This window comes from Triticum dicoccoides, chromosome 1B (assembly GCF_002162155.2).
Source record: "Triticum dicoccoides isolate Atlit2015 ecotype Zavitan chromosome 1B, WEW_v2.0, whole genome shotgun sequence".
NCBI lineage: Eukaryota > Viridiplantae > Streptophyta > Magnoliopsida > Poales > Poaceae > Triticum > Triticum dicoccoides.
In genome coordinates this window covers 364,949,782-364,966,693 of record NC_041381.1, presented here as the reverse complement: position 1 = coordinate 364,966,693, position 16,912 = coordinate 364,949,782, and the positions used below count along the sequence as shown (strand labels likewise).

Here is a 16,912-nt window from a genome sequence, read left to right as displayed (position 1 = left end):
CACACAAAGTCACACAATATAGAGTACAAGAGGGTTCTGCTGAGGGCACAGCTCAACAAGCCCTGAAAACAAAAACAAAGGCGGATAAACATTCTTTATGCAAGTTTAACATTCTAACAACATATAAGAACAAGCAAAGTCCAAAAGAGCTAAAAATAGGCCAAAATAGCATGTGCTAAGTGCCTAAGTTCATCTGCTACCCACCAGAACTGATTGCTCAATATACAGATTAAATTTGACACTACATCTGCTGAGTTCATTTCAGATTTTTGGAGAAGTGCACCATGCACTTCCTTCTTTTTACAAAAAAGGGTTGGGGTTGAGGGAAACCTGTCTTGTCCAAAACTGACGAGATCTAGTAAACTGGTTGATGTAGGACCAACCCCTAGGGTGGCCTGATCTTCACGAATTGGAGATGGATTTGGGGTGTATTGTCTGTATTCACAAAGAACACGGGACAAATCCACAAGAAAACACGAGAGAACACTAATTGGACAAGATCCACACCAAGTATCCCTCAGATCACAAGCCAATACATGAGGTGCATGTAGATCCAAGAAAAACAAAGAAAATAAAGGATAACTAGGGTAGTCCTTCCCCAATCTCTAAGAGATGTGAGTGTCTTGAGAGATGGTCTTCTCCAATCCAAAGGATGCGGAGGTCTTGGTAATCCAAAGGGATTCTTCTCCCTTAGGCTTTGTTCGGTTACACCTCCTCACAGGGGGATTGGGGTGGATTGGAGGAGGTTTTGACTTGTAGAGGGTGTAATCCCTGCCAACCTCCTCCATTTTCCCTGTCAACCGAACAAGCCCTTAGGAGGGCTTGATCCTCTAAGAGGAGGTATAATGAGTCAAGGACCAATGCTCTCTCAAGATCTAGTTTCCGCTTTGCTAACCGTAGAGAGGAGGTGGGGGAAAGGTATATATAGTCCTAGCCACGAAGAGCTAAGTGGGGGAGGTGAGAGAGGGGATACATAGCTCGTGGGCCAGATTTGCACGCAGGCACATGCCGGCCTGTCCGGGTCGCAAGCCTGCAACTCGTCCGGATCAGGGCTTCCACAGGTGCTACTCAGAGGGCTCGCTCTAGGAGCTGTACTGTCCGGGTTCCAAGCTGGACAGTCTGACTTCACAAATTTAGCTTCCGTTGCCTTGCGCGCGGTAGCCAGACGAAGGGCCAGATGGTGATCCAGAGGAGGTTTTTATCCGGCTATAGGCTGGATAGTCTGGCTACTGGATTCCAGCTGCCCATCTTCTCTCTTCCATCTCCGCTTCCAAGCTTCTCTGTGTATGGTGTCTTCTCTCTTCCATCTCCGCTTCCAAGCTTCTCTGTGTATGGTGTGGGCGTACTCTTGTGCGCACTCCTCCTTGACTCGCGTGAAGCTCAGCTCAAACCTATGTATGCATGAAGGAGGGTCAAGTAGTATACCACCCATGAGAGAACCAAGTAGACACACATAAAGGATGGAATTCACCTTAGTATATGTGATGTGTTGGCAATGAAGCCAAAGCCATGGTGATGACCCTAGGGTGCTCCGCACCACTAGTTTTCTCAGTGGAGCCTGAGGTTTGTGCGAAGTGTCGAAATTCTTCAATTTGAATCTAAATGTTAAACGTAAATGAATTAAAGCGACATTGACAATAAACAAGAGATAACACCACAACTATGCCAACGTGACGGCATGAGCATGCCGTTGTGGTTCTTAATTATAAATTGACTCTCATTTTAATCATGGCGCTTCATGCAAATTCTGCAATTCATGTTGTTGGGATAAATGTTCTGGAGTGCAGGATATCTCATTGTACTAAGATTATTATTTTGGCGGAGCTTAGCTCACATGATGCAAAGTATATGGCAAAAAGCATTTTACAGGGGGGTTGGGAGATCTTTTTTGTCAGTTCTAGATTTTTTTGTGCAGCTCCATGTATTCAGTGAGATAGCGCAAAGTATGCAACTCCATTCAGGTGTCCACGGAAAAGCCATGTTTGTTTCCCCCCTTTTGTTTGGGTCCATTAATTTTTTCCTTCTGTAAATATGCTGTGAATATCTGTGCTCATTTTCTTTTAATATAGTGTACCCTTTTATTTTGGGGCTCCCCTTCTGTTTTCCAGTTATAAAAAGAAAAGTCATGCTAAAACTTACTTTGCTTGTCAAAAGAAAATGCTTGGATGTGCAACAAGCCATGCCAACAGCTCTTCAAGTTTTTGCTGACTTTGGTTTCCCTACCCTCTATGGATGCAGTTGCTTAGGGAGTATAACCACGTGCATCCTCAAGACGATGAAGAGGGGAAAATCTTTGCCAATTCAAGAGTACGATGATACTCTATTTTCCAGCTTTCTCCTACCATAGTGATTGATGCACTGACCACTAGATCACCCCTGCCCCACCACCCCACCACCCCACGCGCGCACACATTTCTCCTCCCATTAGTAGTATATGTTTTTCTACTTGTTGCTGTTAAACCTTTTATGTTGTTACAAATGCAGAGTTCTCTACATCTAAATGTAGCTGCTTGCTACCAGAAGATGGGTGAGTACAGGAAGTCTATTGAAGCGTGCAATAAGGTAATACACTGAAAGGAACTTGGGCGTAGCTTCTCACGCCATGGGGTACTGGACCCGTCCGGATAGGTCCTTCTTGGTTTCCATGTCTAGTTTGTTTGATTAGTTGAGTGCGTGCAATAAGGTAATACACTGAAAGGAACTTGGGCGTAGCTTCTCACGCCATGGGGTACTGGACCCGTCCGGATAGGTCCTTCTTGGTTTCCATGTCTAGTTTGTTTGATTAGTTGAGTCGGTTCAAGTCTTCCCTAGCCTACTGCCAAGCTGCACTATAAAGCTACACAATTAACATGAAATTTGGTATTGAAGAAATAAACAGAGAAAAGGGGATCCTCCCTCGCCACCGCCAGAGGGCGGGGCCGGGCGAAGCCCGGTCGCCGCCTGTGGCGTGGGGCCCCTCTTGTCTCTTCGTGCGGGGTGGTTGGCGTGGACCGACGGCCCTGGACCTGGTGGTGGCGCTTCCGTGGGGCTCCACCGCGCGGCGTCGCATCGGCGCTGGTGGTGGCGCGTGGGTGCGATGGCGGCATGACAGGCACATGCCCTGGTGGTGCACGGCCAGTGTGGTGAAGGCAGGCTGCCAGATCCAGACGCGGTGGGTGCGGGCTGCGGGCGGTCATCTCCGCGGTGGTGGTCTGCCGGCGGAGGTGGCGGCGCAGCGGTGTGGGTCTCGCCCTTCTTCTCCTCTGGTTACGGTCGGGGGCTGGAGGCGGGCTAGAGCTGGTGGTGGTGGGTGTGTGCCAGCCGGATCTGATACATTTTTCCGGCGGGCGGCGCGGGTTGGGGCAGTGGCCGGCGTGGCGGGCGGCGGCGGCAAGGTGGCTCGGCCCTCTGGGTGTGGCGGCTTCCATTCGCTGAGCCGACATCACGGCAGTTCGGCTGCCGCGGCGGCTGGTTTTTCGGCGTCGGCTCGTTTGTAGGCGCCCCGTTTCGACCTTCGGCCAGTGTCCTCGTCGTCTGGTCACTACCGTCGTTGAAGGTTCGGTCCTTCCCCGGCTACGGTCCATCGCTCGTCTCGTGCTCGGCAGCAGGACCGAGCTCGTCTCACGCCCGGCAGCAGGACCGACCTCGCCTCGCGCCACCGGGCGCAGGACGGGTCGATGGAGGCGTTGGGGGCAGCCTAGGGGTGCGAAAGGTGGATCCTTTCCGCCCGTATCTTTGGTTGGGGTAGCGGGAGGTCTCGAGTGGGGTGTCAAGGTCTTGGATGTCAGGGCCACCGCCCTGGTGGTGGTTCCGCGGTGCTCATGGGCAAAGCCCATGGCTTGGTGCTGCCCGGTGGCCATGGCCGTGTGGGCGGCGTGGTCGCCGGGGTGTGGCGTTCGGTGGCGGTGAGTGTTGGCCGGGGTTAAAACCTGTTCTATCTTCAGACGGACCGGCGGCGGCGAAGCTCGTTCCCTTCTTGAAGGCGTCGTCGCGGCTATCATTGCCCGTCGTGTTGCTCCAGGGGAAACTCTAATCCTCGGGTCGGGCGGTGGCGGCGCTCCGGTGTCCTTTCCTTCCTGAAGGCGCCGCCTTGGAGCCCACGGTTCGTCGTATGTGGCTTCATCTCTTCACGGTGGTGTGTTCACGGTTGAGGACCCCAGTTGCTCTCGTAGCGCTAGGGATGTTGTTGCTGCTTGGGTGTGCGCGTGTAGTGTTGGCGGGTGTTTGTACCGGGTTGTTGAGAATCGTTGCTTTATATATAAAGCGGGGTGAAAGCCTTTTTTGGTAAAAGGGGACGTTTTTCCTCCAGAACAGATCTATCCTCAAGGCGTCAAGCCTAAACTCCCTCGCCCTCGCCCTCCTACCATCCACCACTATGCGCTCCATAATCTAGGTCGTGACAGTGCTACCATGAAAACAGCCACATGGCCCATTGGGTGAAGGTGGGATGGACTAGGGTTGGGGGATGAAAGGTCAAATGGACTTACAGTTTTGCTCTACTCCCTCATGGATTGCAATTTTGCACTTCACCTCCTGAACTCCATTCAAGTCTGCTACACTGATCCATCAGCCTCTGCAAAGTACTCCCTCCGTCCGGAAATACTTGTCATCAAAATGGATGAAAGGGAATGTATCTAGACATATTTTAGTTCTAGATACATCTCTTTTTATCCATTTTGATGACAAGTATTTTCGGACGGAGGGAGTATAGATTTGCACAAGGTTCACATTATTATCCTGCTGTTGTTCTTTGATTTACTTGTGTTTGAACAGGTGCTTGATGCAAATCCTGTGCATGTCAAAGCACTCTACCGCCGAGGAATGTCATACATGTTAGGTGGGGACTTTGATGATGCAAAGAACGATTTTGAGAAGGTTAGTGGGACCATGCTTCAGAATCATGTTTGGTTGGTAGAGGCCTAATCTGTATGTAATGGCACCACTTCATTAGATGGTAACCGTCGAAAAGTCCTCGGAGCCTGATGCTACAGCGGCCCTTGTTAAACTTAAACAGAAGGAACAGGTATGCAACAGAACATGCATAAACTCATACTCCCTCCGTTTCTAAATACAAGTCTTTCTAGAGATTTCATTATGGACTACATACGAATGTATATAGACGTAGTTTAGAGTGTAGATTCACTCATTTTGCTCGGTATGTACTCCATATTAGAATCTCTAGAAAGACTTATACGGAGTACTTAGGAACGGAGGGAATAGTGTTCAAAGTTTGTAACTAACAGTTGATGCACAAACAAAGGAAATTGAAAAGAAGGCAAGGAAGCAGTTCAAAGGACTATTTGACAAGAAGCCAGGAGAGATATCTGAAGTTGGTGTGGAGTCCAAAAATGGTGGCGACACGGCAGGGTCTGGCGAGGCAGTGACAAGTAGGGATAGAGATGGAAGCGGGAAGTCTAGTCTTCCGAGTGCAGAGTCAGATCATGCCTTTGATGAAGAGAGGCCAGGACTTATTGGCCGCATCTGGCCTTCTGCGAGGCGGATTTTCTCCTCCCTTGGTCTGAACAGGTGCACAATACTCTGAGCAGCCAGCAGTGACGAGTATACAGAATTAATCTTGAATCATTATGAAAATCGTACCAATGTATATGGACTGGAGTGATACTGAAAAATCGTGAGGAAGCACCGGCTGTTGTAACAGTGAAAAATTGATTGCCGTTTGTGTCTGCTAATGCATTGTTGAAGCAAACTTATATTTTTTTTCTTTACTTTGTTTGTACTTCCGCTTGAAGCGAAATATATACCCCAATGACATTTCATGAATGTTAGGCCCTGTTCGGCTTACCTCTGCTCCACAGCTCCACTCCTGGAGCGGGTGGAGTCACAGTGAAAAAAATGCGGAGCGGCTGTTTCGGTGCTCCACGGCTCCTGCTATTTCACGGAGCAGGGGGATTCCGAACGGGGCCTTAGTTGTTGCAACATACACAGTAAAAATACCAATAGTGTATAAATCAAAGTTAGAAACAACATACCCTAATGTTGTACTCCCTCTGTTCGGAATTAGTTGTCTCGGAAATGGGTGTATCTAAAACTAAAATACATCTACATACATTCATTTCTGCCACAAGTAATCCGAATGGAGGAAGTAGATGTGATTCCAAGTCAGTTTATGTGTACACATAATTCATCAAAACTAACGTCTGAATCTATCGATTTTTTATGGACTACATAGCCCTCTAACACTGTATTCCGGTCGCTAAGCCCTCTTAACCACCTGCACCAGCCTATTGCTCAGCGTCATTAGAGGGAAAAAGGAAAACCCTATACGACACTCTGCGCCAAGTTGTGTGCAAACGCATAGACATGGCGAGGCGAGCGATTAAATGGGCTGGCCCGTTTGCGCGTTTCACTGATCCCCAGTTTTGGGAACCTTCCAGAAGGTTCCCAACCGGTCTAGGTCTGGTTTTTTTTCTTGTTATTTTTTCCTGCTGTTTCTTTTATGGTTTTGTTCTGTTTTTTATTATTGTTTTTAATTTTTAATTTTTAGTTTTTTCTTTTTCTTGTTTTTAGTTATCTGATTCTATTTTCGTTATCCTTTTTTCCTTTGTCCTATTTATTTCTTTTTTATTTTTAATTCCTTTTTCTTCTTCTTTTTTTATCTATTTTTGTTTTTCAGAATATTAAAATTGTTCTAAATTACAAAACATGTTCGGAATGTCAAAAAACGTTCATTTTTTTAATTTTTTCGTCACAATTCAAAAAATGTTTGTCATATTTAAAAAAATGTTTTCCTTTCAAAAAAGGTCATAAGTTCAAATAAAATCCTGTTTTCAAATTTTGTTTGCAAATTCAAAAGTGTTCAAATATTTGAAAAAATGTTCTTTTTTTCAATAAACACACATAAGTACACAAAATCTGTTTTCACCTTTAGTTCACAAATTGAAAAAATGTTCGCTTTTTCATATTTTGTTCAGAGTTTCAATTTGTTTTTTACAGATTAAAGAAATGTTCACTTTTGTACAAAATGTCATGTTTTTAAAAAATTTCCTTATCAAAATCTGTTGCGAAATTCAGAATAAATCCCAATTTTAAATTTGTTCACCAATTCACATATTGGTCACATTTTTAAAAAAGCTTGTTCGTGTTTGTGAAAAAATTGGAATTGAAAACAATTCCTGTTTTTTAGAATTTGTGCATGAATTCATACATTCTTCTCGTTTTTAAATTTGGTTACAAATCCAAAATTTGGGCAACTTTTTTCAAAACTTGTATATGTTCTTTAAAAAAAGTTTGGAACCTTTTTTAAAAGTATTCAAAATTTTCATCAAATGTTTGAAAAATGGGAAACTATTCGGATCGGCTAATGCAGTTTGTTCTAAAGTATTTCGCGTTGCGTACTAGTCACTAGCGCTGGTCAGCTGAGTGGTTAGGTACGCGTATCCATTAGAGGTGGATCGGGTGTTCAAAACCGGGATAATGTGATTTATTTTTGCGGTTCTTTTTACACCGCTTGTTACTCTTGTGTGGGTCTGCTTGTTATGTACGCGTATCCATTAGAGGTGGTGACTTGAAAGATCAAGAAGAGGAGGGGGGGGGGGGTGTGTTGTGATTAGATCCTTAACAAACAAAAGTGGCAGCTTTTACAATTCTTCAAGTTAAGCTTGAGTTTAGCACATGTTAAAAGGCACACAATACATTTCGTACAAACATGACAAGAGTATAGGCAGCGGAAAGAGTAAAGCATGCAATTGCAAGAATGCAAACACGTGGCTCCGATACGTGGTGCTATTGTACGTCCACGTTGATGGAGACTTCAACCCACAAAGGGTAACGGCTGCGCGAGTCCACGGAGGGCTCCACCCACGAAGGCTCCACGAAGAAGCAACCTTTTCTATCCCACCATGGTCATTGTCCATGAAGGACTTACCTCACTCGGGTAGATCTTCATGAAGTAGGCCATCTCCTTGCCCTTACAAACTTCTTGGTTCAACTCCACATCATGTCAGAAACTCCCAAGTGACACCTAACCAATCTAGGAGACACCACTCTTCAAAAGATAATAGACGGTGTGTTGATGATGAACTCCTTACTCTTGTGCTTCAAATGATAGTCTCCATAACACTCAACTCTCTCTCACAGATTTGGCTATGGTGGAAGAAGGATTTGAGTGGAAAGTAACTTGGGGAAGGCTAGAAATCAAGGTTCAAATGATATGAATGGCACTGGTACAATGAGGTGCTATAAAAACGGTTTTAACCTCTTTCCGTGATGGCATTCTAAATCGTCGTCGAGTGAGTGTGTGCGATAGGGGGTCCTTCCCACACGACACAGAAACCATCGGGGATAGGCCCTCCTGGCACACACGCTCGAAAAAATGAGGTCGTGTGTGATGGACGATCAATGAAATACGATTATACGTACAATTGTGCTAAAAAATACAATTATACAGGCCAAATCGTTTCCGATCGTAAGTACATTCCACACAGTCAGTCCCGGCTAAACGTTTCCGTTCATATGTACATTCCACACAGTCAATCCAAGAAATGCGTTTTCGTTAGTATGTACACCCCACACAGTTAATCCAAGGAATACGTTCATGGACAACTTATTTCCCCATATGCTAAAAGGGTCGAACATGGGTCAAATCCTCTGACAGCAGGACCTACATGTGCAAGACCAAATTGTTAAAAACCTAAATATTAGAATGGTTCTCGCAATTGCACAATAATGTGCTATTAGACAAAGGACCATGCATGTGCAAACCTCGATTATAAACCTCAGTGTTTCCCATTGTTTCCATGCAAGACATATAATGTAGTTAGTGATCAGGTTAAGTGAGGGTTCGCATGCTATCTGTAAAATATGTTGATGAAAAATAAGCACATTGCAGATTCATCGGATTAATTCGAGCCACATGGAAAACCAATTTATCCAAACCAAGCATGATTAACAAATAGAAAATATAGCAATTGTATATGTTTCTCATGTATTAAGTGCAGCCAAATTTGATTTATTCCTCACATGCACAACAATACAAAATTTTACCCACGAGAATTGGACACCCCATTGCATAATTGAACCAAGCAGTTAACTAAACACCACAACAAATGAACCAAACATTAACTGAGCAGCACATTGCACAATATAACATACTCCTAATAGAAGATCAGGCAGTTAACCAAACCAAGCATGCTTAATAACTTGGAAATATAGCAATTGTATTTGTTTCTTATGTATTTAGTATAGTCAAATTCGATTTATTTCTCACATAGTATACAATAACAAAATGCATCCATAATGATTGAACATCGCATTGCAGAATTAAACAAAATAGTTAACTAAACATGATAACAAATGAACCAATCATTAACTGAGCACCACATTACACAATGTATAACATACTAGAAGATCAGATAGTTAACCAAACCAAGCATGCTTGACAACTTGGAAAGATAGCAATTGTATTTGTTTCTCGTGTATTTTGTAAAGAAAAATTCGATTTATTTCTCACATGGAAGACAATACAAAATTGCACCCTGGAGAATTGAACATCACATTTGCAAAATCGAACCAAACAGTTAACTGAACACGACAACTAATTAACCAAACAGTCAATATGTGAGCACCACATTGCACGACATATAGAACATATACACTAGAGCAACATAATGCATGGTAAAAGTAGAGAGGAAAATTCAGTAGAATTTGTTAAGGAAAGGCAGGAGCAGCACATGCAACGGGTAAATCGAGTATGCTTAACCAGCATAGCTAGCAAACTGAACATAGTTCCTTATAGTGAGCTAATAAGACAAGCTACTCCTCATCGTTGGAGATATCAATGATGATTGGTTCCTTGGACATGGAAGAGGGCGAGGCCTCCACATCATGGGTGCCCTCGTCGTAGTGGTAAGTTGCCTGAGCCGCTCCAGGCACCAACCTGCTGGCTCTCGAGTTGAGGTAAGCACGAGCACGCCGAGAAAACACCTCGTAGTCTTTGTCGAAGGCACCGATGGTGGCCTTGAGAAAACGCCACGAACTGTCATTTAAAGCAGCCAACCGCATCGCGACGTTAGCACGCGAGGCGTCGGTGGTGGCCTCGACAGCGAGGTGCTCCTCCAAGATCTGGGGGTCGGCACGGATGGTAGTTATCGCGACCTCATCCGTGCGTGTGGCCGCGATTTTCTTCCCCGCTACCAAATGCTCCTTGACCTCCTGGCTATATTGCGTGCACCATGGCTTAGGCCAGCGCTTATTTGGAGGAGGGGTCGGTGATTTGGGTGGAAGGTTTCACGCCGGTGGTCGGGGCATGTGGGATGTGGAAGGAGGAGGAGGATGGGGGTCGGGTGTGGATTACCTGCCTGGATCGACGAGGCTGAGCAGCGTGAAGGAGGGTCGCCGGTGAGGAGGCGGCGCTGCAAGCAAGGAGTGAAGGTTTCAACTTGAAAAGGAAGGTGGAAACGGGGGAAATGTGGCTTTTGGTAAGGGGGAGGGGGCGGGGAGGTAGATATTTCCCTGAAAGCCGAAAATTTTGGATCGGTGCAACGATAAAACTGGCACGTAAAGTGTCATCAGACACGATCCCTTATTTAGCATCGTGTATGATATGTGAACATCACAAACGATTCATATAGCTTAACCCATGTGTGATGAGTTTGAACGTGCAAATTTTGGTTCGAATTTCCCTGGTTATAGTGGTCATCCAGGTCATTGCATAATTTGGGTACACAAAGGAGACTACAACACACCCACACTTCTTAATCGAGCAAGTTCAGCAATTAAACAGAGCTAGCTGACCTAAACATTACTCTAACAAATTAAAGACCGGCGCTCTTAATTAAACAAAACAAAGTGTACTACTATGGCTGGTGCTCGTCGATTCTGTCGCCTCCTCCATGTCCAGCTCGCGCCCGATGACCTCCTAGGGAGGGGGCTCCATGGCATCCATCACACCATACTGGGCAAGCATCTCGTCATCTGCGTCCGCCATCTCTTTGGAAAAGGTCGCCACGAGCTGGGCGTGGACGGCCGCAATCTGGGCTTGGACGGGCTCCATCGTGGCAAGGTATGTCGCAGAGGAACAGACGGATGCTCGAAGGCTCTCGGTGATTGCCAACTCTCCGACCGTGGGTTGCCGACCGTTATCGGAGAAGCTCCGTTTGATTTGTGCGGTGACCACCACGAGTTGGGCATGGGTGGCCTCGACATGGTCGTGGGCGGCCTCCATCAGGGCTAAGGCCGCCGCTGCGGAACAGACAGCTGTTGTGCCACTCTCTCCAGTTGCTATCCCCGAGGTAGATGTTTCTGCCGCCACCTGAGAAGCAACAACGGCCGTTTGGGCTGCCACGCTCATGCAGCTTGTTAGCATGCGCATTGCAGCCACGCTCATGCAGCTTGTTAGCACGCGCATGGCAGCTACGACTACACTCTCGCCGGAGTGGGCCGCCGAAGTTGCCCTCACGACGTGGGTCCATGTCCCCATCTTTCCCCGGTGACGATTGAACAGTGAAATGATATTTAGGGAGCAACCTAGTGTGCTTGACACGCTGGCTGTGGATACAGACCTTCTCGCGTAAGCCATAGGCGTACTATACTCCAACAATGCTCCAAGATATTTTGAGCTACATCTCACACAGTTGGTGATAATAAACTGTGTGTGATCTATTTGATTTTTTGTCTTGATTTGAATTACATAATGGGGTCATAGTGGCAAAGGAGGGTGTTTGTATTTCTAGAAGTTTTATTTGCAGTGAACATGCAACTATAGGCATGTCGTCAAAAAATTGGAATTATTCAGGGTTCGTTTGACATTTTTGTACATTAAGTTGGTTTTCTAGGCATTCCAGGTGCAGAATTCAAAATTAAACTACATGCACATGCTCTGGTGCACCAAAATGGATTTAAAATCATATATGTGTCCATGGGTTGATGCTTATGTCTCATGCAATAAATGGGGATGAATTTCAAACACCACGGCACCGTGGCTCTCCGGCAAACGTTGAAGTACTTGTTTTTGTAATTCTAGTAAATCCAAAACTCGTTTGGAATTCATGAACCTTGGCATGTTATCATGGAATGGCACCAACATGTTGGTTTAAAAAATATTGTTCCATTTGGGGCAGATTATGGTATAAGCTTCTCACAAACCAGAGCTTCTCACAAGAAGCCTCATGGTTCTGGTAGGGAAACGTGTCACCTTTGTGGACAAAACGATATTCGTCGCCTTTTCTTGCTTTCAATTTTTTTCTGGTGTCAACATAGAACAACAGGAGTGTCGTGTTAAATTTTGGAATTTTTCGGGGTTCGTTTGGACATTTTTATACGAAGCAGATTTTTCTAGGCATTTATGTGCATAATTCAAAATTGAACTACATGCACATGCTCCAGTGCATAAAAACGGGTTGAAAAATCAAATGTGTGTCCTTGGTTGCAAGCTTAGGTCACGTGCAAGAAATGAGAATGAATGTCAAACACCTTGACACTGTCGCTGGAATGCTAACATTGAGATACATGGTTTTAAAATTCTAGTAAATCGAAAACTCATCTGAAATTCATGAAACTTGACATGATATTATGGAACGGCATCAACATGCCATGGTAAAAATATTGTCCCATTTGGGGCAGGTTTGGGTATAAGCTTCCCGCAAACCAGAGCTTCTCACAACAAGCCTGATGGTTTCGGTAGGGAACGTGCCACCTTTGTGGACGAAACGATATCCGTTGCCTCTTCTTGATTTCAAAACTTTTCTAGTGTCAGCATACGACAACAGGAGTGTTGTGTCAATTTTTGGGATTTTTCGAGGTTCGCTTGAACATTTTTATGCATTGACTGAGTTTTCTATGCATTTATGTGCATAATTCAAATTTGAACTACATGCACATGCTCCATTGCATATAAATGGGTTCAAAATTCAAATGTGTGTCCTTGGTTGCATGCTTAAGTCCCATGCAAGAAATGTGAATGAATGTCAAACACCTTGCCACCGTCGCTCGGCCGCTAACATTGAGATACTTGGTTTTTAAATTCTAGTAAATCAAAAACACGTCTGATATTTATGAAACTTGACATGCTATCATGGAACGACATCAATATATTGTGGTAAAAATATTGTCCAATTTGGGGCAGGTTGGGGGTATAAGCTTCTCATAAATCAGAACTTCTCATAATAAGGCTCATGGTTACGATAGGGAACGTTTCACCTTTCTGGACGAAACGATATCCGTTGCCTCTTCTTGATTTCAATTTTTTTCTAGTGTCAACATAGAACAACAGGAGTGTTGTGTTAAATTTTGGAATGTTTTGGGGTTTCGTTTTGACAATTTTATACATTAACTAAGTTTTGAATGTATTTATGTGTATAATTCAAATTTGAAGTACATGCACATGCTCCGGTGCATATAAATTGGTTGAAAAATCAAATCCGTGTCCTTGGTTGCATGCTTAGGTCCCATGCTAGAAATGAGAATGAATGTCAAACACCTTGCCATCGTCGCTCGGCCGCAAACAATGAGATACATGGTTTTTAAATTCTAGTAAATCCAAAACTCGTCTGAAATTCATGAAACTCGGCATGCTATCATGGAACGACATCAACATGATGTGGTAAATTTTTTGTCCCATTTGGGGCAAGTTTGGGTTTAAGCTTCTCACATACCAGAGCTTATGACAACAAGCCTCATGGTTCTGGTAGGGAATGTGCCTCCTTGGTGGATGAAACGATATTCGTTGCCTCTTCCTATTTCAAAATTTTTCCTAGTGGAAACATAGAGCAACAGAAGTGTCGTGTTAAAATTTGCAATTTCGGGGTTCATTTGGACATTTTTATACATGAAATGAGTTTTCTAGGCATTTTATGTGCATAATTCAAATTTGAACTACATGCACATGCTCCAGTGCAAAAAATGGGTTGACATATCAAATGTGTGTCCTTGGGTGCATGCTTAGGTCCCATGCAAGAAATGGGAATGAATTTCAAACACTAGGGCACTATTGATTTCCGGCAAAACATTGTGATACTTTGTTTTTAAATTCTAGTAAATCAAAAACTCGTCTGAAATTCATGAAACTTGGCATGCTATCATGGGAATGGCACCCGAAATGCTGTGGTATTTTTCGTGTCCATTTTGAGAGAAGGAACACTCAAATAACATCGAACAAAGGCATTTTGAAACAAATAGCTACCACTTTAACATCTCAAACATTTTGTATAATTTAAATCGTGTGCATTATGTTAACCATTCACGTGATGCCACGTGTCACTCTTTTAATGGCTAGGAGGTGTCGTGCAGACAGGTGCTTGACTGAACGGGAGGCGTGCGAGCTGTACTCCAATGCGCAGGCTCACCAAGAAGCGTGCGAGCTGTACGCCGCGCAGGCTCACTGGGAAGCAAGCCCTTTGACTTCCATGGCCGCCCGCCTTGTTCGCATCCTCTCCATTAATGGCGCCAAAGCCGTAATTTAATATGGGTGGCCTTACTGTTCGCCTCCCATTCCCCTCCCGTAGACCTCCACCAACGCCATGACGCAGAAGGATCATCTACCACTAGTCTTCCAGTTTGGTGAAGTCGACTCCGAGCCGGAGGAGATAGAAAATAAGGAGGAATAGGGCCTCATGGACATGGCCCTGAACGAGCTGGCCACGATGGTTGCTGCCCCCGTGTCCGTCCCAGCTCCCATCCCCGCACCCATGCCGACGACCATCCCCGTAGCATTGACGGGCTGGTCGCCGAGCACTATCGCAAAGCTGGAAGCCGCGGGCGCTCGCGAGGTCTTCGCGGACCTGCGTGAGCTCGTGTACATGCCAGCGCCAGCGCTCGTGCCCATGATCATACGCGCCCTTGCACCCACCATGGCGCCGGTCCCTGTGCGTTTGCTTGCACCCGCCGCGCCCGCGCCCGTGCATGCGCCCCCTCAGTGGCATGGGACGCCACCGTCGACCGCTACCTCGCAGCGCCGCGAGTTTCCGTCCTCCCGCGCTCCGCCCATCGATCGCGCGACGACATGATGTTTGATTTCCAAGTGAAAAACATTCTGTGCTGCCTTGAAGACTTCAACAACGGCGTCCCGGAGGACGACAACAACAACGACAACGCCGGCACGGCACGCCGCCTCCACCACCATCGGAATTAGTTTTTTTGGGTTTAATACTGTATCTCGATCATAGGAATATAAATTTGCAGTGTGACTGAATGAAAGATATGGTTTGAACGAACTTGTGTTTTCTCTCTCTGAATGTACAGACTTATCAAACAATTTTCTTTTTAAAAAAACATCAATGGTTTTTAAATATAAAACACTCATCGCAAACATTTTAGATAGAACACCCGTATGCAAACCGACAGCTTCCCCAGGAAGCCAAGGGAAAATGTGTCGAGGAGGATTTGTGCAACTCTTCATCGCAAATGTTTTAGATAGAACACCCATATGCAAAGTAAGAGCTATGGTCTTCCCCAGTAAGCCAAGGAAAAATTCGCTGCGCAGGATTTGTGCATATCTTCAATGCGAACGGTTCAGATTGAATATGGTATGCAAAGCAATACTTCAGCGCTAAGCAAAGAGAAAATCTGGCACATAGGATTTGTACATCCCTTCAACGCAAAAGGTTTTTTTGGATGACCCATGTGCAACCACGTATAGACAATTTGGTAAGATTTGCATATGTCATATTGGGTATATTGTCATTTGCCAAACTGGAAAGATTGACATTTGTTGACCTGTTAACATTGCCCTTTGTCAACCCCTCTCGAACCGACAAGACTCCTCGTAGATCTCCTGATTGCTCTCCTCTGCGGCGGTGTGTGTTGCGGCCACTGTCGGTGTCAAAACCGGCAAATCTCGGGTAGGGGGTCCCGAACTGTGCGTCTGAGGAACAACAATAATAAGGGACAATAGGGACACAATGTTTACCCAGGTTCGGACCCTCTTAAAGGAGGTAAAATCCTACGTCCTGCTTGATTGTATTCGATGAGTATATGGGTTACAAGAGTTGATCTATCATGAGATCATAATGGCTAAACCCTGTCTAGCCTATGAGAATTCTGATAGCCTCTACGAACTAAGACCTCCGATTTATATACACACCGAAGGGGCCTCGGGTTGTACAGAGTCGGTTTGTGGGGGGAGGAAATAGCATATCCGGACACCAATCTTGCCATCCACGCATATGGGAGTCCTACCCGGACATGGGGGGAAGTCTTCTGATTGTATCTTCATGGCCCATTAGTCCGACCCATATCAAATAGCTCGGACACCCGAGGACCCCCTAATCCAGGACTCCCTCAGTAGCCCCTGAACCAGTCTTCAATGACGATGTGTTCGGCACGCGAATTGTCTTTGGCATCGGAAGACGAGTTCCTTCCCCTGAACACTTTAGGATAAGTCCCTGCACAAAGGAATTGTGTACGGCTCTGTATAATTAATACAACCCTTAGCCACGAAGGCAAGATGTCAAAATAAAACACTGTCTTCTACTGGCAACTTATTTTGGCGAAGCGTCACATCTGGCTCTTGAGTATTTCGAAAAGTTTTCACGCCTTCCGTTTCGCATTTCGAGGCATAGCCTCCTTTGGCACGTCTTGTCAAAACAAAGATCGTGCCCACCCGTTGTGGGATTCTCATCAATGTGGTTTTGGGTAATACAACCATGCCATTCGCATGACCTCTTTGGGAACAGGCGAGTTTTAAGGCTTGAGTGGGGGGCGTTTGGTATTTCAATGCCTATAAGAGGGTAGAAAATCCCTCCTTTCTTCCCCATGCCAAATTCTAACTCTTGCCTTCCCACCTTGAGCTCCGGCGCCCAAAAACTTCAATCTTTCCCTCCACCACCAACCTCCCCAACCATGTCTGGATCCGGCTCCAAAGGCAAGTGGGAGGCCTCCTCCGTCACCGAGAAGGACATTAAGGGGAACTGGGGTGCGGGCTATCTGTCTGCGAACATTGCGCACAGGCTCCCCAACAAGGGTCAGGTCATGCCTATCC

At 45.5% G+C, this 16,912-nt stretch overlaps 1 protein-coding gene across 2 annotated transcripts in view; it reads left to right on the top strand.

The window, feature by feature from the left end:
- LOC119335685 (peptidyl-prolyl cis-trans isomerase PASTICCINO1-like) overlaps nt 1-5,705 on the top strand; it is a 22,169-nt gene extending 16,464 nt beyond the window's left edge. The window contains exons 15-19 of one of the 2 annotated variants that reach the window (XM_037607782.1): nt 2,239-2,307; nt 2,485-2,562; nt 4,753-4,854; nt 4,931-5,002; nt 5,240-5,705. In XM_037607782.1, coding sequence (XP_037463679.1) covers nt 2,239-2,307; nt 2,485-2,562; nt 4,753-4,854; nt 4,931-5,002; nt 5,240-5,521 — 603 coding nt within the window. In that variant the 3' untranslated portion in view covers nt 5,522-5,705. The remainder of the gene's footprint in view (nt 1-2,238; nt 2,308-2,484; nt 2,563-4,752; nt 4,855-4,930; nt 5,003-5,239) is intronic. The other variant, XM_037607789.1, reaches the window with a different exon arrangement.
- The last annotated feature ends 11,207 nt before the right edge of the window (nt 5,706-16,912 follow it).